A 23494-nucleotide genomic window follows, 5' to 3' on the forward strand; every position below is an offset into this window, starting at 1 on the left:
CCTGTACCATTTGTATGAGACCTGAAGAGGAAATTATGTAGCAGAGTAATATTCATTTTCGCATTGTGTAAGAAACTTATCGAGGGTTAAACTCATCTTCACGAAATAAAGTTAATTTTTAGAGCATCCTATAATTAAATGTTTGTACAATAAGGAATCACTAAATAGAGCCATAAAATCGATTTTCAAGGAAAACTAGATGTGGTATAAAACTGTTTGACTCTACTTACATGACAGACAGCATGGTGAAAATCTGCACCAATGATGCACTCTCTAATAAAGGTATGCGCTAGAAAGTCAGCAACTTCACTGATAACATTGTTAAGGCATGACAGAGGAATAGTTACAGTAGAAATACATCTCCATTATAGTGACAACAATAAGAATTTAAGAAATTGGTAGCATATTTGCATCAGCGCTGCCGCTCGAGGGTTAGAGAAATGTAATTCTTTCGCGAAGTAAGTGGCAATAAAAATCCTTGTTCTAACGATTCTTGTGTACAGTTCATCAGTCTGGAACCACTACCGCGTTGAACTAATAAAAAGAGGGAACGAAGAGCGTCACGTTTCGTTACCGGATCGTTTAGGACGCGTCAGAACGTAACGGAGTTTTTCTGCAAAATCCATTGGAAGACCCTACAAGAGAGATTACTAAGCGTATGTTCCAAGAAAAGTCGGGTAACATACTACTTCCACCCACATAGGTTTCGCGAAATGATCACGACGTGAATATCAGAGATATTAGAGCTCTCATCCTGGCCTACTGACAGCCGTTGATCCCAAACAACATTTGCGGCTGTTAATAGAAAGTGGAAAATGATAGTTGTAGCAGAAGTACTCTCCGTCACACGCTGTGAGGTGGCTTCCGGATTATAAATGTAAAAGTAGATATGACTTTTGACAGCCACAGGAAGTGGCCGCCTGGTCACAACGAACCATATGTAACTTCAAGGAGTAATCATACACTATTTGATCAAAAATTTGACATCTATTAGTGGACATTAATGGTGGTGCATCCATCCTACACCTTTATGATGGCTTGAACTGGGAACTTATTTTATGAGGTATCTGAATGTCTGTGGAGAAATGGCAGCCCATACCTCCTTAAGAATCAAACCCAGAGAAGGTTTTGATGACGGACACTAATGTCTGTAGCGAAGAAGACGTTCCAATGTATCTCAAATGTGTTCCATTGGGTCTAGGTCGGGACTCTGAGCAGGTTAGTCGATTTCAGGGCTGTTATTGTCTACAAACCATTGCCTCACATATACTCATTTATGACACGGAGCATTGTCATTCACATACAATCAATTATCGTCTCCGAAACTGGAAAAATGTAGGAAATTAAGGAGAAGAGACTTGGATAATTTGAAAGAACCAGACATGGCTGAGAATTCCAGAGAGAGCATTAGGGGACGATTGGGCAACGGTTGACTAGAACAAGGGAAAGATTACAGTAGAAGATGAATGGGCAGCTTTAAGAGATAAAATACTGAAGGCAGTAGAGGAAAGGATTACAGTATGAGACAAATGGCTAGCTTTAAGAGGATCAAACAGGTATAAAGACAAGACCTGGTAGAAGTTCTTAGATAACACAAGAGATATTGAATTTAATCGATGAAAGGAGAAAATATAAAAATGCAGCAAATTTCACAGGCCATTGGGGAAAAGAGAAGCAGCTCTTTGAATATCAAGAGCTCAGATGGAAAACCAGTACTAAGGAAGGAAGGGAAGTTGAAAGGTGGAAGGAGTATATAAGGGAGTATATGGTCATTACAATGGAGATAATCTTTCTTTGAAATTCTGAAGGCAGAAGGGGCAAAATACAGGGAGCGAAAGGCTGTTTACAGCTTGTATGGAAACCAGATGGCACTTACAGGTGCCTAGGGGATGAAAGGGAAACAGTGGTTGAGAAGGGAGTGAGACAGGGTTTTAGCCTATCCCCGATGTTATTCAACCTGTGCATTGAAGAAGCAGTAAAGGCCCGCAAAGAAAAAAATTGGAGTGGGAACTAAAGTTCAAGGAAAAGAAACAAAACTGTCTGACAGAGACAGGAAAAAACTTTTGGAAGAACAGTTGAATGGAATGGACATCTTCTTGAAAGGATGATAGAAGATGAACATCAGCAAAAGCAAAACAAGGATAATGTAATGAGGAAACGACACACTTAAAGTAGTAGGTGAGTTTTGACATTTGGGCAGGAAAATAACTGATGATGGCCGATGTAGAGAGGATATAAAATGTACAGACAGGCAATGGCAAGAAAAGCTCTTTCGTAGAAGAGAAATTTGTTAAAATCGAGTGTAGATTTAAGTGTCAGGAAGTCTTTTCTAGAAGTTTTTGTGTGGAGTGTAGCCTTGTATGGGAGTGAAACATGGACGTCAAACAGTTTAGACAGAAAGAGAACAGAAACTTTCGAAATGTGGTGCTACAGAAGAATGTTGGAGATTAGATGGGTAGCTCATCTAACTAATGAGGAGGTACTGACCTGAACTGGGGAGATAAGAAACTTGTGACACAATTTGATCAAAAGAAAGACACATTCTGACACATGAATGGATCACCAGTTGAGTATTATAGGGAAGAGCAGGGCGTAAAAATGGTGGAGAAAGACCAAGAGATCAATACAGTAAGCAGATTCAGAAGGATGTAGGCTGCAGTAGTTATTCGGAAATTAAGAGGCTCGGCCAGGATAGAATTGCATGGAGAGCTGTATCAAACCAATCTTCGGACTGAAGACCAAAACAACAACAACAACATAGTCTACGAACTGCTCCTCTACCGTAATACACAGCACTGCAAAAGATGTTCATATTCTTCCGCATTTAACGTTTTGTTAAGCGCAATAAAAAGACCACACCCTAATCACGAAAAACGTCAACATACCGAAACATTACACTCTCTTATCTAGAACCACCATCTGCAGTTCTCGACGCCCCACTTCCAGATGATGTCTGCCTGGTCTCTGTTTAGTGGTGGTTGTTCCCTCGCGTTTGCATTTCACAGTTATATCAACACTAGACTTGGGCAACTTTAGAATAGTTGAAACATCCGTGATGGATCTGTTACTCAGATGACATCTAACGACTAGTCCACGTTCGAAGTCACTCCTGCTCCTGTACGGTGTTACTGTTTCTCTACTGGCTCTGCCTCCGCCTCCTTTCATACTGGCGTGTCCGCCTCTCGTGACATCTACTGATCAATTCCACATTACATAGCAGTGTCCGAGTACTTTTAATCAGTGTATCTCGGAATAACTGTTTCATAGGTGTGTAATTTTCTTCAGTTTTGTTAACATGAAAAACACTCTTCTGCTTTATCTGTTTTTTAATTACTCGCTTTGAGCACAGTTCTGTGCTACATGTCGTGTGACATAAACTTTAGCTTAGTCTTTAGCCCTTCCGAGAAACTTGTTTTATGAAATGTGTTTTTATCTTGCTCATGGTATCCCGATTCCTCTGCTTCCTCTTTCGGTGAAAGCAGCTTGCATTATGCACTGAAGTGACAAAAGTCGTAGCTGTGCTATGCGTATACAAGGCATAAAAGGGCAATGAATTGGGGGTGCTGTCATTTGTACTTTAGGTGATTCACGAGAAAAGGTTTCCGACGCGGTTATGGCCGCACGGCGCAAATTAGCAGATTTGAACGCGGAATAGAGGTAGGAGTTGGACGGATGGAACATTCCCTTTGGGAAATCGTGAGGGAATTAGAAATATCTAGATCCACAAAGACACGATTATGACGAGGAAACCAAATTTCCGGCATTTCAAAAAAATGGCCCTAAGCGCTGTAGGACCTAACATCTGAGGTCATCAGTCCCCTAGACTTAGAACTACTTAAACCTAACCAACCTAAGGACATCACACACATCCATGCCCGATGCAGGATTCTAAGCTGCGACCACAGCAGCAGCGCGGTTCCGGACTAGAGAGCCTAGAACCGCTCGGTCACAACGGCCGGCTCCGGCATTTCCTCTTGTCACGGAGAATGCAGTGGCCGATAGTCTTCACTTAACGAATAAGAAAGCAGTGTTTGCGTAGAGTTTTCAGTGCTAACATAGAAGCAACACTGCGTTAAATAACCGCAGAAATCAGTGCGGGACACAAACCGAGTGACTGGAAATTTGACGTTACCGGGTTTGGCAGCAGACGACCGATGCAAGTGCCTTTGGTAATAGCGTAATATCACCCGCAGCGACTGGACCATATCGACTGGACCCTAGGCGACGTTAAAACCGTGGCTCAGTCAGTTGAGCCCCAATTTCAATTGGTAAGAGCTGATTGTAGAGTTAGAGTGTGGCGCAGACCCCGCAAAGCCTTGGACTCAAATTGTCAACAAGACACTGTGCGAGCTGGTGGTGCTTCCGTATAGGTGTGATCTGTGTTTACACGGAATGGACTGGATCCTCTTGTCCATCTGAACCGATCGTTGGCTGTAAATGGTAATGTTCGGTTACTTAGAGACCATTTGTCGCCAATCATGCACTTCATGTTCTCAAACAACGACAGAATTTTAATGGATGATAATGCGCCATGTAACTGGGTCAAGCCGTCCGCTGTGACCGAGCGGACCTAGGCGCTTCAGTCCGGAACCGCGCTGCTGCTACGGTCGCAGGTTCGAATCCTGCCTCGGGCATGGATGTGTGTGCTGTCCATAGTTTAGTTAGGTTTAAGTAGTTCTAAGTCTAGTGGACTGATGACCTCAGATGTTAAGTCCCATAGTGCTCAGAGCCATTTGAATAATTTTTCACTGGGCCACAGCTGCTCGCTACTGGTTTGAAGAACATTCTGGACAACTCGAGAGAAAGATTTGACCATCCAGATCGCCCGAGATGAATCCCATCGAACATGTATGGGCCATAAACGAGTGGTCAGTTCGTGCACAAAATCCTGGACTTGCAACATTTCACAAGTATTGACGGCTATAGAAGCAGCGCGGCTCAATATTTCTACAAGCGAATTCCAATTGCTGGTTGAATCAACACCACTTCGAGTTGCTGCACTCGCCGTGCGGAAGAAAGTCCGACTCGATATTAGAAGTTATGCTACGACTTTTGTCACCTCAGCACTGCTTATTTAGAGGATCCGAATTTCGGCACGTCACTGAGCCCACATCTGTAAAAGAAGTGTCAGCGTGTTTCATCGGCATGTGATGCCTCTATTTCAATTACCGGTACTGTCGGCGAGTTTTCCTCTCTGGGAGTATTGGAAAGGGTTGCTGTCTTGAGACCACTTAGGGAACTAAGTGGTTGTAAAGGGAACGCATCCGAGGTTCAGAAACCTGACGTCGGTCGGGAGGGCGGTATTGTGACCACAATCCGTTCTACTGCATCATAATGATGCCGTTGCCACAGGATAAGATGGTCGGCATCGCCTTGCTTTCAAAGGCCGATCGCAGAGTAATTTAGTTACCACATGTCACTGAAATGTCACTTACTGTACAATCTGAACTTCCTGATATCTTTAATGTAGAATTTGACAATATTTCTCGTTTTGATAAGATTCCACTCGCTGATAACGTATCTCACTGTCGGAGAATGTGCGAAGGGAGAATGTTATTTCCTGATAAAGATACCGTTATGTGTCACGAGAAGAAGAGCCTGTAGGAACAACATAACAACATAACAACATAACAAAATTCATTCCCAAAAGTAAGCATCACAAGACTAAACGAACAGTATAGTGACGCAGATGAGAGGACCTGAAATGGGCTAGGTACACGATAGTGTTCTGTTAGTACAGTGCTGAAACAATATCGTTCGGAAATCTCAACATTCTAGTTATAAAAATAAACAAAGGCGTATTCAGTGACGGTCACCCCTCACCCCCTCCCTCCTCGCACACCACCCCAACTAGAAAAAAAAAAATCTTTTCTAACTGAACCTGCATTCTGCCCGGTCAGACGTTAACACTCCGAAGAAACTGAAAACATGTAGTGAACGTTGACAACTAGCAAGCGTACCCGCAGCCATTTGATGTGAAATTTGAAAACCATTTCTTCATCCTCCGCGAAACTAACACGATTTCTCTCCTTCCCATCCGCCCACTCCACCATGTCACCAACAGCTCAGAAAGCAAGAAACGTCGTAGCGATAAGCCCCCAAGCACCTTGCCTCTCTCTCTCTCTCTCTCTCTCTCTCTCTCTCTCTCTCTCTCTCTCTCTCTCTATATATATATATATATATATATATATATATATATATATATATATATATATATAATGGAATCCTGATTGAACTGGTGAACTGTAAGAAGAGTCCTACATTAAAACTCAACAAAAAGGTCTTTAAAATTCTTAAAGAACATATACACTCAGTAGTAAAAGAACACTTAGAAACATAGCAGAGTTTACACAACATGTCAAAAACATAAAATTCCTGATAGAGCCACACTTGTTTCATTTGACATACAAAAACTTTATTCTTTCGTATCAACAGATCTCACAGTGCAGGCAATTAATGTCAACATACAAAAACACCAAAAAATCCGTCCCACTCACGTTACTGAACTAACAGATCTACTGCAATTTACACTGTCACACATCTATTTCAGATACAACAACAAACCCTTCAAGGAAACAAATGACTTGCCAATGAGATCAAACCTGTCTGGATTTCTAGCTGCAATTTTTATAACCAACTTAAAAGACAAGATTCTGAATTTCAACCACCACAACCTCAAAAACATTAATTACTACTACTGATCTGCACATGACGCCATCATTTTAATCAGTGGCGCAGAAGAGGATATCAATGATTTAAACCAATTGTCTAACAGCTTCCATGAAAACGTGAAGTTCACAGCTTAGCATCAAGTAGATGATAGAAACCTTTTAGACCTGACCATTAGAATGAATAATCTGAAATTTATCAGAAACCCACAACATGACACTTCACCACCACCCAAAAACCCAGAAAATGGCGGAATTCTGGCATTTGGTCAACAGAGCAGTTAAACTGTCATTTTGATGTTGAATACAAACTAGTTATAAAGGAGCTCCACAGTAGACACACTGAAACAATCAATAGTAGCACAACAACCACATCATAAAAAAATACTCAGAAAATAAGGTCATCTACACAATTCTCTCTCTGGGTATTTGTTCCCCAATTTGAAGAAATGGCTGGCGGTACAAACATTTTATTCAAAGGAGGAGGTGACTACAGCAAGTAATAGCTATTTTGCAAACTTGGACAATTTCTATTATTCGGAAGGGATCAACAAATTTGAACAGCGTTGGACGAAGTGTATAAGTCTAAAAGGAGACTATGTCGAAAAATAAAAAAAGGTTTGCCCCAAACACATCAGTAGTTTTTATTTTTGCACAGAGTTTTCAAACGCCCTCGTAGAATATCGTCGACGTACCGCTGCGGTATAAGACTACCAAACGGGTCCTGCTATGAATAGAAATGGGCCGCAGACGATAAATGCTGGTTGTCGGGCTGTACGGAGGGCGACAGACAGGTTGATATCCCACCACGGCCCAGGGTGTCTCCAGAGGCCAGGCACGTGTTCTACCTGTAATGTCGTCGACGGTAGTAGAATTATTTTCAGTTATGTGCTGTTTCCAACTGAGCCCTGACGAACAGAAAAGATATCTGGAAACGACTTGGACACCAGCGAGATACCAACCTGAATGCCACGTACCACACTGCCCGAAAACCAGGAATGATGGTCTGGGAAGCCATATTTTTCATAGCAGGACCCATTTGGTTATCATTCGAAGCACCTTACTTCACAGCAATACGTCAGCGATATTCTGCGCCCCGTTTTGTTGCCCTTGTTGGTAAGCCATCCTGGCTTACACTTCAGCAAGATAATGCTAATCCACATAGGATGAAAGTTTCTACAGCTTCTCTTCATGGTTGCCAACCCTATCTTGGCCAGCAACATAGCCGGATCTCTCCTCAATTGAGAATGTTTGGAGCATTACGTGCAGGGCCCCCCAACCAACTACGGGCTTTAACGATCTAACGCGCCAGTTGGACAGAATTTGCAACGATATTCTTCAGAAGGACATCAAGCAACTGCATCAATCAGAGCCAAAGTGAAGAACCAACTGTGTAGGGGCAGAGGTGAGCCATTGCGTTATTGACTAATTCAACTGGTGAACCTCTTTATCTTGAATATATCATCCAATTCTTCTGAAATTATAGTCATTTGTTTTCCTTTACATATACACATCATGCACATCACATCTACTGATTTCCATTCCATTCTGATAATTATTTCGTGGTGTGCCGTTTTCTTCGGAGTGTATCTTTTTAGTCCTGTAATTAATGAACTTGAGGTTTATGAGAAAATATCAGTAGCAGTAGGAGCCTTTTTCCTACAGAGAATTGGTTCCTTGTCGGCAGTGTGTTTATAGGGAGAATTTTGTTCAAAGAAAAGTCGGAGTAAAGTAATTTATTCGAGGGTGAGTCAAATGAAAACCTTAAATTTGTAATAACAAATCGGAATTTCGCGCTGTTATCCTGTAAGTTGGTAAGCGTGCTACAAACAACGTGCAGAATGGCCTGCAGGTGGCAGCATAGTGCAGATGCACACATACCGTTTCAGTATCAGTATGAAGATGGCCGCCCGACTTGCGTCTTGCACCAGGGAAGAACAGCGTTCTGTTATACGGTTTTTGCGTAGTGAAGGTGTGAAACCTATTGAAATTCATCGACAAATGAAGGTTCAGTATGGTGATGCATGTTTGTCACAGCAGCAAGTCTACGAATGGAGTAGGAAGTTCGCAAATGGTGTGACTTCATTGGAAGATGCTCCTCGTCCAGGTTAGGCACAACGATTTGTGACTCCACAGAACACTGCAGCAGTTGAAGCCTTAGTGAAAGAAAACCACCGAGTGACACTGAATGACATTGCAGAATGTTTACAGATTAGTCATGGGTCAGCACACCACATTGTGCATGATGTGCTCCAATTTCATAAAGTGTCTGTGAGATGGGTGCCACGGCAGCTGACTCCTAAAGTGAGAATACGACGTGTTGATGCTTGTGAAGAATTTCTTTGGCGCTTTGAACGAGAAGGTGATGGTTTCCTTGCAAGAATCGTTACCTGGGGACGAAACCTGGGTTCACTTCCACCAACTGGAAACGAAGAGAGCGAGCATTCCTCAACACCAAAACCAAAGAAGTTTCGTACAGAAGCATCAGCAGGGAAGGTTATGCTGACTCTCTTTTGGGACGAAAAAGGCGTCATTTTGGAGCATTACATGCCTAGAGGGACCACTGTCACCAATGCATCATACACAGATCTCCTAAAAAGTCATCTATGGCCTGAAATCAATGGAAAGCGACGTGGATTTCTGTCAGCAGATGTCCTTTTGCAACATGACAATGCAAGGCCCCACAGTGCTCGTACAACAGTTTCAACAATCACAGACCTGCATTTTGAGTGTCTTCCTTATCCACTTTACTCACCAGGCCTTGCCCCGAGTGATTTCCATATGTTTGGACCATTCAAAGACGCAATGGGAGGAAAGAAGTTCCATTCAGATAAAGAGGTACGCTATGCGGTGCATGAGTGGTTGCGTGAACTAGCAAAAGAATTTTTTTCTAAAGGAATTTATGCACTTTGTATGCGCTGGAGGACTTGCATTGAGCGTGGGGGAGATTATGTTGAAAAGTGACACAGCTTTGTACCACTTTTGCTCAATAAATAATATTTTTAAAAATATTTAAGGTTTTAATTTGACTCGCCCTCATACAAGATAGACGTGAAATTGTACTGAACATGTCTGCACGTCGAGAAACATAGCTTCTGACCTCTCGTATCTGTCCCTCCTACAGAAACATCTAATGAGGAGCAAAGATCCGAAGCTGATACTGCTCTTTGGGAAAAACCCAAGTTGTAGGCATTTGAGTATGGGCCCAAGTCGTATATGAGAGAGTAGTAAAAAGTGACTCATATCATGATTAACGGGTGAACGTTACAATTTTTTTATGTTACAGGCAACTCCAGGAGAAGTGAGGGAGGCAGTTAAACACGCAATCGACGCCGGTTATCGCCATATCGACACCGCTGCTGTGTACCGCAACGAGTCAGAAGTGGGCGAAGCGCTGCAGGAGAAATTTAAGGAAGGGGCAGTCAAGCGGGAAGAGGTGTTTGTCACCAGCAAGGTAAGGACTTCCACAGAAATAAAATTATATAATGTGAGATGCAGTCATGGATCTAGAATTCGATATTGCGGTGGGGGGGGGGGGAGGGGGGTCCACAGTTCATTATAGCCTCCCCCCCCCCCCCCACTCCCCTCAAAAAAAAATCTAGCTGTCAGCACTTTTAATGCGTTACAAATATCAAATACAATAAAATAGGTAAAATATTTTCATACAGTAATAATTTGTTTACCTAAGTAATAATTTGTTTACTTAAAAACTTAGCAGAGTGAGTAAAATATTACTTAGCCAATGGCTGCGAGACAGGGCGCGATAACGGAGGGAACAACGCTAATGGCGGAAGCTCCTTACCAGAAGGGACAGCGTCTAGGAGTGGTGTACTTCTACAACTTAAGCCAGGCATGTCCAACCTTTAGCTTACCTGAGCCACATAAGGAGGAAGACTAGTATTTTTGAGCGCCCATACTGCACTTAAAACTAAACATAAATGCTGAGAAAAAGAAAATGGAAAAAAAAGAAAATGTAAGGTGTACAGCTGTGCTTCCGCCGTTTGCCGATAGGTGGCAACAACGGAAAGTAGCGGTCGAGAGAAACAGATCGCAGGCGTCAGGCAGTTAGATTGGACCTCGGTCAACTTAACGTCATTCAAACATTAGTCGATTTGTGTATGCATCATAAAGTTGTTCTTGATTGAAAATGCGAGTTTACGAGCCTAATTCTCGTCATTTGCGGAAGGTGCTACTGTTTTGTTTCAGCATGAAGAAAACAGCGGCTGACTCTCTTCGAATGCTCTCAAGTACGTATGGTAAGGACGCTATTAGTGAAAGAACGTGTCTTGAGTCGTTTCAACGCTTCAAGAACGGTGATTTTAACGTCGTAGACTGGCATAGTGGTGGAAGAGAGAATGTTTACAAAGATGCAGAATTGGAGACATTGCCGAGTGAAGACTCGCGTCAAGCTCAAGAAGAATTGGCACGATTAGTGGGAGTGACGCAGCAAGACATTTCAAAATGTCTCAAGGCTATGGGCATGATTCAGAAAGAAGGAACTTACATCCCGTGTGAGCTAGAACCAAGAGACGTTGAACGGCGTTTGTGTATTTGTGAACAGTTGCTTTAGAGGCAAAAAAGGAAGGGATTTCTGCATCGCATTGTGACTGGGGACGAGAAATGGGCTCATTACGATAACCTTACACGAAAAAAATCATGGAGATATCCCGGCCATGCTTATATGTCGATGGCCAAACCGAATATTCACTGCTCGAATATCATGTTTTGCATTTGGTGGGACCAGCTTGGTGTCGTGTACTATGAGGTGTTAAAATCAAGTAAAACAATCACAGGTGCTCGTTATCGAATTCAATTAATGCGTTTGAGCAGAGCATTAAAAGACAAACGGCTGCATTACATCGAGAGGCACGATAAAGTGATTTTGCAGCACGACAACACCCGACCGCACGTTGCAAAAGAGGTAAAAAAGTTCTTGGAAACGTTAAAATGAGAAGTCCTACCACACCCACCGTATTCTCCAGACATTGCTCCCTCTGATCATCACCTGTCTGGATCAATGACCAACACTTTCGATTTCATGAGGAAGTCACAAATTGGACCGATTCGTGGATCGCTTCAAACGGTGAAGAATTTTTTCGACGTGGGGTTCATACACTGCCCGAAAGATGGGAGAAAGTAGTGGTCAGCGATGGAAAATACTTTGAATAGTACATGTGTAATCAATTTGTTTCATTAAAGCCTAAAATTTTAGGGAAAAACACGGCGGAAGCAAAGTTGTACATCTTGTAAAAAAGACAGTTGGAGGTGTATATAATTGACTCACATCATCGTGCCGAGGGAGTTTCAAATTGAAAATATTCAGTTTATCATAGCTTTACATAAAACAGTATTTTTTCCGATCGTGTGACAGTCGCTTATTTCTTGGACGGCACTGATTCCTTCTTCGGGTCGCATGCAACCCGCTGGCTGCGGATTGGACATCCTTCGCTTACGCCTTCACACAGATGCCTATCCGAGCACAACTTACAAGCTACTGCTAGTGAGTCTGCAAACGATCATATTAACTGGTTACGCCAATATGACCAATTATTTGGCAAGTCAACCGTTTGTTATTAAAAACACAGTGGGTACAGTATTACACTGAAATTGCAACACAGTGAGCGATTTATTTTCATCTGCCCTGTACATCTTTCTTCTTTCTCTTGTTGCCAAGATAAAATTAATTTATTTTCCCAAAACACAGCCGAGTTTACACTATTTCACCTCACTAACATGCGAATGCAGCTGCAACTGCGACAGAATCTAGAAACAATCTACTATTAATCAAACAACTGACGACAAGTACGGTCAACAGCTTATGAAAAGATCGTTATGTGGTAAAAATGAGACTGTGATTCCTTCACTTAGGTTGTTGCAAACCTATACTAATGCTCATTTCATCAGATATCGGACTGTTTATGAGATGCGAGAGAGGTTTTGAATATCTCACTTCCACTCTACCGTTTGCCACAGGATCGAAAGTGAGTGCACTACACAAAGTTTATTTTAAATAATTATGAAAAATCCGCCTCGACTGCACAAACTACCTGTTGTTTACCTACGTTTCAGCGTAGGTAATCACGCCTTCTTCAGAAGAAATATAAAACAGCTTGCCAATTTTTTTTTGTTTTTGTTTTTTGTTTTCCTGGGCCTAGGCAGCACACCCAGGGTTGCGAGGAGTAATATTATTTGTTTTCCTGGGCCTAGGCAGCACACCCAGGGTTGCGAGGAGTAATATTATTGACTTGGTACATATGTACCGGTCTTGCCGCTGTAGTAGGTGTTGATTGTAGCCTATGACTATGCCTATTTAGGCAACCTGTTATATACACTCCTGGAAATGGAAAAAAGAACACATTGACACCGGTGTGTCAGACCCACCATACTTCCTCCGGACACTGCGAGAGGGCTGTACAAGCAATGATCACACGCACGGCACAGCGGACACACCAGGAACCGCGGTGTTGGCCGTCGAATGGCGCTAGCTGCGCAGCATTTTTGCACCGCCGCCGTCAGTGTCAGCCAGTTTGCCGTGGCATACGGAGCTCCATCGCAGTCTTTAACACTGGTAGCATGCCGCAACAGCGTGGACGTGAACCGTATGTGCAGTTGACGGACTTTAAGGCGAGGGTGTATAGTGGGCATGCGGGAGGCCGGGTGGACGTACCGCCGAATTGCGCAACACGTGGGGTGTGAGGTCTCCACAGTACATCGATGTTGTCGCCAGTGGTCGGCAGAAGGTGCACGTGCCCGTCGACCTGGGACCGGACCGCAGCGATGCACGGATGCACGCCAAGACCGTAGGATCCTACGCAGTGCCGTAGGGGACCGCACCGCCACTTCCCAGCAAATTAGGGACACTGTTGCTCCTGGGGTATCGGCGAGAACCATTCGCAACCGTCTCCATGAAGCTGGGCTACGGTCCCGCACACCGTTAGGCCGTCTTCTGCTCACGCCCCAACATCGTGCAGCCCGCCTCCAGTGGTGTCGCGACAGGTGTGAATGGAGGGACGAATAGAGACGTGTCGTCTTCAGCGATGAGAGTCGCTTCTGCCTTGGTGCCAATGATGGTCGTATGCGTGTTTGGCGCCGTGCAGGTGAGCGCCACAATCAAGACTGCATACGACTGAGGCACACAGGGCCAACACCCGGCATCATGGTGTGGGGAGCGATGACCTACACTGGCCGTACACCTCTGGTGATCGTCGAGGGGACACTGAATAGTGCACGGTACATCCAAACCGTCATCGAACCCATCGTTCTACCATTCCTAGACCGGCAAGGGAACTTGCTGTTCCAACAGGACAATGCACGTCCGCATGTATCCCGTGCCACCCAACGTGCTCTAGAAGGTGTAAGTCAACTACCTTGGCCAGCAAGATCTCCGGATCTGTCCCTCATTGAGCATGTTAGGGACTGGATGAAGCGTCGTCTCACGCGGTCTGCACGTCCAGCAAGAACGCTGGTCCAACTGAGGCGCCAGGTGGAAATGGCATGGCAAGCCGTTCCACAGGACTACATCCAGCATCTCTACGATCGTCTCCATGGGAGAATAGCAGCTTGCATTGCTGTGAAAGGTGGATATACACTGTAATAGTGCCGATATTGTGCATGCTCTGTTGCCTGTGTCTATGTGCCTGTGGTTCTGTCAGTGTGATCATGTGATATATCTGACCCCTAGGAATGTGTCAATAAAGTTTCCCCTTCCTGGGACAATGAATTCACGGTGTTCTTATTTCAATTTCCAGGAGTGTATTTGATCTGAAGAGTCCGCAGCTAGTGGCCGTGCGGTAGCGTTCTCGCTTCCAACGCCCGGATTCCCGGGTTCAATTGCCGGGGGATGAGGGATTTTCTCTGCCTCGTGATGACTGGGTGTTGTGTCATATCCTTAGGTTAGTTAGGTTTAAGTAGTTCTAAGTTCTAGTGGACTGATGACCATAGATGTTAAGTCCCATAGTACTCAGAGCCATTTGAACCATTTTTTGTTCTGAAGAAGGCGTGGTTACCCACGCTGAAACCTAGGTAAACACCAGGTAGTTTGTGCAATCGAGGCGGATTTTTCATAATGATTTCGATACTTACGATTGCTGACGCGCTGCAATGCTGAAAGTCCTTAAAGTCTATTTTCTTGAGATTGGAGATACATGAGCACTGATGTGACAAAATAGCGAGATGCGCATGCACAGACAGCGCTCGTACCGCGTGCACGAGGTATAAAAGGGCAGTGCATTGGCAGAACTGTCATTTGTAATCGGGTGATTCTTGTGAAAAGGTTTCCGACGTGATTATGGCCGCTGGGGAATGGCAGTTGGAGCTGGACGCATGGGACATTCGATTTCGAAAATCGTTGGGAAATCCAATATCCCGAGATCCCCTTCTCTTAACGACGGAGAATAGCAGAGTTTGGATAGAATTGTCAGTACTAACAGGCAAGCAACATTGCGTGAAATAACACCAGAAATCGATGTGGGACATACGACGAACGTATCCGTTAGGACACTGTAGCGAAATTTGGCGTTACGTCAGCAGACGACCGACGAAAGTGCCTTTGATAAAAGCACGACATCGCCTGCAGAACATCTCCTGAGATTGTGACCATATCAGTTGGACTCTAGTCAACTGGTCAACTGGTCACATGAATCCCAATTTCAGTTGGTAAGAAGAGTTTAAGGTATGGTTTAAGTGTGGCGCAGACCCCATGAAGCCATAGACCCAAGCAGCCAAAGAGGCAATGTGCAAGCTGCTGGTAGCTCCATAATGGTGCTGGCTGTGTTTACATGGAATGGACTTGTTCTACGGGATGTTTGGCTACTTGGAGACCATTCACAGCCGTTTACAGATATCATCCTCCCAAACAATTATGGAATTTTTATGAATGATAATATACCATGTCACCAAGCCAGAGTTGTTCGTGATTGGTTTGAGGAACATTCTGGACAATTTGAGTGAAGGGTTTAGCCACCTAGATCACTCAACATCGAACATTTCTGGTGCTTTATTAAGAAGTCAGTTTATGCGCAAAATCATGAGCTGAGAAACTTTCGTAATTATGGACAGCTATAGAGGAAACATGACTTAGTATTTCTGCAGGGGACTTCCAACGACTTGAGTTACGCTGCTAGACTACGCTGGGCGAAAGAGCTTTTGTCACTTCAGTGTAGATCTCGTCTCAAGTTTAAAGAAAAATTGAGTATCTTAGTTTTTTTCGTGTACAGAAATATATGATCTACCATGTAGCAAACACGAACTCATAGCAACCTCTATTTTTCCTTGCAAACTACTCTAATTTCGCACAGTATCTTGCTCAATATAAAAATATCATAATAACTAGGTACAACCGTTAATGAAATGGTAAGTAGTTCATCATGAAGCTAACAAACCAGGCTATGATATATGTGAGAATTTTTTTTTTATAACTGAATAGTTTCTTTAAAAGCGCTTGAGAAAGGTTGCAGTGCAGCCGGCACGTGCGCATCTCTGTTCCTGCAGTGTAGCCAAGCTGGGAAGAGAATGTTTCATTCATAAATGGGAGAAGTCCAGAGCTCATTTGGTGACAGGCAACAGATTCCCCCGCCCCCTACCACCCCCCCTCCCCACCCGAAAAGAGGGGTGGACTCACATTGAACTGAGGACAAAAATGCGTTTCTGTGCTAGTATATCCTCCAACAAATTGTAATACAGAGAAATGCAGAATTTGTCTAAAAATTTGAGAGATGCCACACAATTGATTTAAGAGACGCAATAACAAGAAACTCTCACTACTTTGAAAGCACCAAAATTTAACCAGTGTATAGTCAAAGGATGCATTCACCATCATCAGCATTTCACTTAGTTGTGAACACAGGTCGTCAGGCTTATGCTACACAAATATGCAAATGAGGGAATCCTGTTTCTTGCAATCACCTACCTCCACACTACCGGCCATTAAAATTGCTACATTAAGAAGAAGTGCAGATGATAAACGGGTATTCATTGGACAAATATATTATACTAGAACTGACATGTGATTACATTTTCACGCAATTTGGGTACATAGATCCCTTATAAATCAGTACCCAGAACAACCACCTCTGGCCGTAATAACGGCCTTGATACGCCTGGGCATTGAGTCAGACAGAGCTTGGATGTCGTGTACAGGTACAGCTGCCCATGCAGCTTCAACACGATACCACAGTTCATCATGAGTAGCGACTGGCGTATTGTGACGAGCCAGTTGCTCAGCCACCATTGAACAACGTTTTCAATTGGTGAGAGATCTGGAGAATGTGCTGGCCAGGGCAGCAGTCGAACATTTTCTGTATCCAGAAATGCCCATACAGGACCTGCAACATGCGGTCGTGCATTATCCTGCTGAAATGTAGGGTTTCGCAGAAATCAAATGAAGGGTAGAGCTACGGGTCGTAACACATCTGAAATGTAACGTCCACTGTTCAAAGTGCCGTCAATGCGAACAAGAGGTGACCGAGAAGTGTAACCAATGGCACCCCATACCATCACGTCGGGTGATATGCCAGTATGGTGATGACGAATACACGCTTTCAGTGTGCGTTTACCGCGATGTGGCCAAACATGGATGCGACCATCATGATGCTGTAAACAGAACCTGGATTCGTCCAAAAAAATTATGTGTTGCCATTTGTGCATCCAGGTTCGTCGTTGAGTACACCATCACAGGCGCTGATGCAACGTCAAGGGTAACTGCAGCTGTGGTCTCTGAGCTGATAGTTCATGCTGCTGCAAACATTCTCGAATTCTTGAGTTTCTCCCGGCGTATTTGGTAATCAAAATATCCACGGGTGTACTGCTGGTCTATAGTGTCCTCCGTCAGTTCACCTGATGATAGCGACATGTTTGATCGCCGAAATATTGTGCCCGTTGGACACTATAGACCAGCAGTAAACCCGTGGATATTTTGATTCTCGAATTGTTTGTACACATGGTTGTTGTCTTGCAAACGTCCCCGTCTGTTGACTCAGGGATCGAGACTTGGCTGCACGATCCGTTACAGCCATGTGGATAAGATGCCTGTCATCTCAACTGTTAGTGATACGAGGCCACTGAGATCCAGCACGGCGTTCTGTATTACCCTCCTGAACCCACCAATTCTATATTCTGCTAACAGTCATTGGATCTCGACCAACGCGAGCAGCAGTGTTGCAATACGATAAACTGCAATTGCGATAGGCTACAATCCGACGTTTATCAAAGACGGAAACATGATGGTATGCATTTCTCCTCCTTGCATGAGGCATCACAGCTATGTTTCACCAGGAAACGCCAGTCAACTGCTGTTTGTCTATGAGAAATCGGTTGGAAACTTTCCTCATGTCAGCATGTTGTAGATGTCGCCACTGGTGCCAACCTTGTGTGAATGCTCTGAAAATATAATCATTTGCATATCACAGCATCTTCTTCCTGTCAGATAAATTTTGCATGTGTAGCACGTCATCTTCATGGTGTAGCAATTTTAATGGCCAGTAGTGTATCTTCTGGGGTAAGTCTTTCTGTAGTTTTTGCTTATTGTGAGGCTCTTTACCTTTCTCTCCTGCCTTACTCAACTTCTTGTTGTTTGCTGATTCTAATGTGTACACAATATTAATTGTACAGATGGCATGGTGAGGGAAGGGGCAATAGCAGTGGTGGAAGCTCTGCTATGAACAGCCACTGTGCAGTAAAGGAATTACAGTTCTACAGCTAAAGCCTATGCACAGACACGTGTTTTCCATATTTGTACGCTACATCTAGTTAGTTCACAAATGATTGTAACAACAGGTTACATCAGTATGACCAACAATTCAACAAACATATATGCTCAAACTCAAAGGTTTCTTCCTAGAGTACCAAAAAAGAAATAGTCACATGAACAAAGACACAACCAGAGAAAAACAATCAGACCATGCACTGTTAGACGAAAATGTAATAAAACGAAAATGGGGCAGTGCAGTGGTCACTGTCACTTCCTGCAATACTGACAACGTAATATAAAGAATATGTATGATCTGTAAATTACGCATCAGTCCACTGACAACGTGATCATTGCCTAAATATAAAATTTTCCGCTCCTTCTTCCTGAAGTAGTGAAATCTTGGAAGTAATTTTTCAATCTTCCATGTGTTTGTCACTGTTTGTAAAAATACACCACATAGAATTTGCAAATTTAGAATCTAACTATGAAGAAATTACATATAATTATAGCTTTCAGCCATTAAGGCTGCAATAGACACACATACACACACTCATGCAAACCCAACTTGCACACACATCTGCAGTCTCAGATAACTGAAACCCTATAATCGTGTGAATCTTATTGTTGTTCCTTCGCGACTCATCATCTCCACTATATGGTGAGTAGCAACTTTCGTTCTCTAATATTGTTAAATTTCATCCTGGATTTTCCATTGTTTGATCTGTGCAATTAATGTTACTCTTATTTATTAATTTATTTACACTGGCCAAGCAGGCTGGACCCATTCTTACATAGGACCAGACACTTCGTGAGTTTTAAATGTAGACTGAAGGGCATTGATATCCACAAGAGGGAGAAAGTTGGGGGCAGGAATAGGGGGCACTTTCTCCCCCCCCCCTCCCGCCCTCCACCACCCACCCTCCTCCGGCCAGCCCCGCCCCTCTCTGGATGTTTGGATACAGACTTTTTATTCATTACAGACTTCTCATAAACTTCTACAAGTGATTTCGTGTTATTTCACTGAACCCTTGAAGTTATCATTGCAATTTTAGAGTCATGTTGAAATATAAAGAAAAGTATTTATCTGGATCCTTAATAATTTACTGCTGGGCATGAATTAAAGCACTCAGCTGAATGTTTTTGTGCAAAGTTCTGCCAGTGGTGTGTGAGTGAAGTGGAATCTGGATTCCTAGATCCTCAGTTTTCATTTCTTCTTTCTCATTCAGCCTGTCATGATGTGCAAATTTACAGAACATGTGCCATTACGTAGTTCTGTGCCATTACGCATCAGAAAAATCCTACCAGTACTTCAAAAATCAGTGTTTGGCATGCAGTGTTTTGTGCTCTCATCATAACACTATTCTTCCATTTGACTGGTAATGTTAACTAATATATCCAGGAACTCTTTAACTCTGTGTTACTCAACTCTTGAAAAATTAGTGACTGTATAGGTATTTTCAGCGAGGCACACACTACAGCACTCACTACAGTCTGTCGTTTCTGATGAGGACATGACAAGATTGTCAAAACCTTATAATGAGTGCATGATGTGTTTCAAGAGGACAGGACAATCAACAAAGGCTGTGCAGTCTCCTGACCACTTTTATCAACTGATCTCTCTCCCTGTGATTTTGGCTTGTGAGGCATATTGAAATGTTAGGTATATTCAAATAATACTTACACACTGGAAAAGCTGCAGCAGAACATTGAAAATCCATCTCACAGTTTGTGAAATTGTGCACAGCATTGATGTCAGTGAGGACCAGTCAAAGACAAGGAAATTAAAGAAAATTATCTTTTTACTGGATTAACAATAAACTATCACTATACTAGTTATTGCTATTCATTCTTATGTGATTTAAATTTAACTGAGTAACTCTTTATCTGGCAGCTTTGTAACAAACACTGCAACTTTTCAATACTTGGATTCAGGTATCGTGATAATTTTTGGAAAGAGTTGCTAATGAGGCATATTTCTGACTTTCTTTTGAATTCATAGGTATTCTGTGATTCTTGCTTTATGTAAGATGAGACTTGAATGTCACCTCACACAAGTACAAAACTTCAATAGAAACTCTGTACAAAGAAACAAAGACTACAAGAAAATTATTTTTGTATCTTTTTTGTGAATGTGTAAATCACATCTTAACTGAAAATGATTTTTAATCAGCAATAAAAACAAAACCATTCAGGAGTAAATGTAATGGATGTGAATGTAAGAATTCCAAGATCCTTAAAGACGATCCTGGAAGATGTCCCCAGTACCTCATTTCCTACCTTCCAAACTTCACACAAGTTCTCCTGCATACCTTATGGGACAAAAACACCTGTAACAAACATATCCAGGAGAACATCTGTGGAGTTTGGAAGGTAGGAGAGGGGCTATTGGGATAAATAATGGGTCATGGGTTATGCTTAGGTAGCTCAGTTGATAGACAACTTGCCTGTGAAAGGTGAAGTCTCCACACTGAAGATCCAGTATGGCATGCAATATTAATCTGTCAGGAAGTTCCAGTATTTGAGTGTTTGAAATACATTTCAGTCATCAATATTACATTGTTGATACTCATACCTGGAGTTTCCATTGTCTGATTAATATTACATGAGTTTTTATATTGTTTTCAATGTAGAAATATTCTTTTACTTATGAAACATGATCTTTACTTCCAGGTTTTAATTTTAGTCCTTTTTAAAATTATTGTGGATTTGTTTTCTGATGCAGCCTTGACTATTGCAAATTTACCTGACATAGTCATAATGCACAAAGTGAATGTTTAGAAAATTTGTTGGTTAGTTTCCTAAACATCTGAAAAATGCAACATAGGTGACTGCTTTTTGCAACAGAAATACATAGAAACTAAAATTATTATTCCAGCTGTGGAACACTTGTCATAGACCGGAACTGGTTGTGCCAACATGCAAGAAGACACTAGAAGATCTTAAACTGGATTATGTTGACCTCTATCTTGTTCATTGGCCATTTGCATATAAGGTGAGTCAACTATTGATACAATACCTAACCAAATATTGTAATTAATAACACTGGCAAAGATGCTGTGACTTACCAAACGAGAAAGTGCTGGTAGATAGACACAATAAAAAACACACAAACACACACACAAATATCAAACTTTTGCAACCCAAGGTTGCTTCATCAGGAAGGAGGGAAGGAGAGGGAAAGACGAAAGGATGTGGGTTTTAAGGGAGAGGGTAAGGAGTCATTACAATCCTGGGAGCAGAAAGACTTACACCCGGGATTGGAATGACTCCTTACCCTCTCTCTTAAAACCCACATTCTTTCGTCTTTCCCTCTCCTTCCCTCTTTCCTGATGAAGCAACCTTGGGTTGTGAAAGCTTGAAATTTGTGTGTGTGTTTGTGTGTTTTTTATTGTGTCTATCTACCAGCACTTTCTCGTTTGGTAAGTCACAGCATCATTGTTTTTTATATATATTTTACCCATGTGGAATGTTTCATTATATATAGGGAAACATTCCACGTGGGAAAAATATATCTAAAAACAAAGATGATGTGACTTACCAAATGAAAGCACTGGCAGGTTGATAGACACACAAACAAACACAAACATACACACAAAATTCAAGCTTTCACAACCAACGGTTGCTTCATCAGGAAAGAAGGAATGAGAGGGAAAGATGAAAGGATGTGGGTTTTAAGGGAGAGGGTAAGGAGTCATTCCAATCCCGGGAGTTGAAAGACTTATTTTAGGGGGAGAAAAGGATAGGTATACACTCGCACTCACACACACACATATCCTTCCGCACATACACAGACACAACCAGACATATGTAAAGGCTGCTTGTGTCTGTATATGTGTGGATGGATATGTGTTTGTGTGCAAGTGTATACCTGTCCCTTTTTCCCCCTAAGGTAAGTCTTTCCACTCCCGGGATTGGAACGACTCCATACCCTCTCCCTTAAAACCCACAGCCTTTTGTCTTTCCCTCTCCTTCCCTCTATCCTGATGAAGCAACCGTGGGTTGAGAAAGCTTGGATGTTGTGTGTGTGTCTATCAACATACTAACGCTTTTGTTTGGTAAGTTACATAATCAATCTCTCTCTCTCTCTCTCTCTCTCTCTCTCTCTCTCTCTCTCTCTCTCTCTCTCTCTATATATATATATATATATATATATATATATATATATATATATATATATATATAGGAAGAGACAAAGTTGTGAAAAAAGTCGAAAAAGTGTTGGTTTGAGATGAAACCAACAGTTTTTCGACTTTTTTCACACCTTTGTCTCTCCCTATATATATATATATATATATATATATATATATATATTCACTTTTAACCTCATGTTACCCTTTCCACCTTTTAAAAACTATTTGTGATTGACCAATACAAATTAAACACGGGAGTGATATTACTCTGAATAAAGTAGCTGTCTTCTTAGTCTTTAAATAGTTGCTGTTTACCTCACTCAACTTTCCTATTTCTTAATGACTTAGCATGTTGCTGACTGAATCCAGCCCAGAAACATTACATTCAACAGCAGAAAGTTCTATGAAAATAGTTTCAGAAGGCTTATCTGCTCTAGGCTTAGAGAAAACCATATAATTTGGAGATTAAAGAAGTCAGGTCCATCCTTTGCTGAACATTGCCCAATGAAAAACACAAATGCATAATAGATGTAGAAGTCCTGCACATACAGGGAGAAGGTGCAAAGTTCACTCAGTTAGAAATTTTAGAAATTAAGGAACAGTTGTGTGTATGTCCACATTTATTAATGAAAGAAGACACATTCACCCCTTTCAGACAAATTCAACCCCTACATAGAACAAGAACCTTGGCGACCTCATACACGTAACAAAAAATTCCATTCCTGTGCATAGCTCTATTCCAAGCATATGTTTAGTCATAGTAACTGTAAATGTTACTGTAATGAATTTTGTATTTGTGAAAATGGTAAACAGATGTAACTATTACAGTTTAAATCAAGACTTGATAGATTGAAAGGTTGAAATACTCATCTTTAATATTGGACAGGAATTTCTGGTTGAGAATTACGAATTTTTTAGGAATAAAGGAGATGGCTTACTGAAAGGCAGAAGTGTTGCATTGTCATTAGGTACACAAACAAAAAGTACAGAGCTTGGATAGCTTTTGGAAT

The 23494-nt window shown here is 42.2% G+C and overlaps 1 protein-coding gene across 1 annotated transcript in view; it reads left to right on the forward strand.

The window, feature by feature from the left end:
* Nucleotides 1-23494, forward strand: part of LOC126283959 (aldo-keto reductase family 1 member B1-like) — an 82345-nt gene that overhangs the window by 25594 nt on the left and 33257 nt on the right. Inside the window, exons 2-3 of the mRNA XM_049982399.1 lie at nucleotides 9955-10122; nucleotides 21230-21346. Coding sequence (XP_049838356.1) covers nucleotides 9955-10122; nucleotides 21230-21346 — 285 coding nt within the window. The remainder of the gene's footprint in view (nucleotides 1-9954; nucleotides 10123-21229; nucleotides 21347-23494) is intronic.

The sequence above is a fragment of the Schistocerca gregaria genome, chromosome 8, assembly GCF_023897955.1.
Source record: "Schistocerca gregaria isolate iqSchGreg1 chromosome 8, iqSchGreg1.2, whole genome shotgun sequence".
NCBI lineage: Eukaryota > Metazoa > Arthropoda > Insecta > Orthoptera > Acrididae > Schistocerca > Schistocerca gregaria.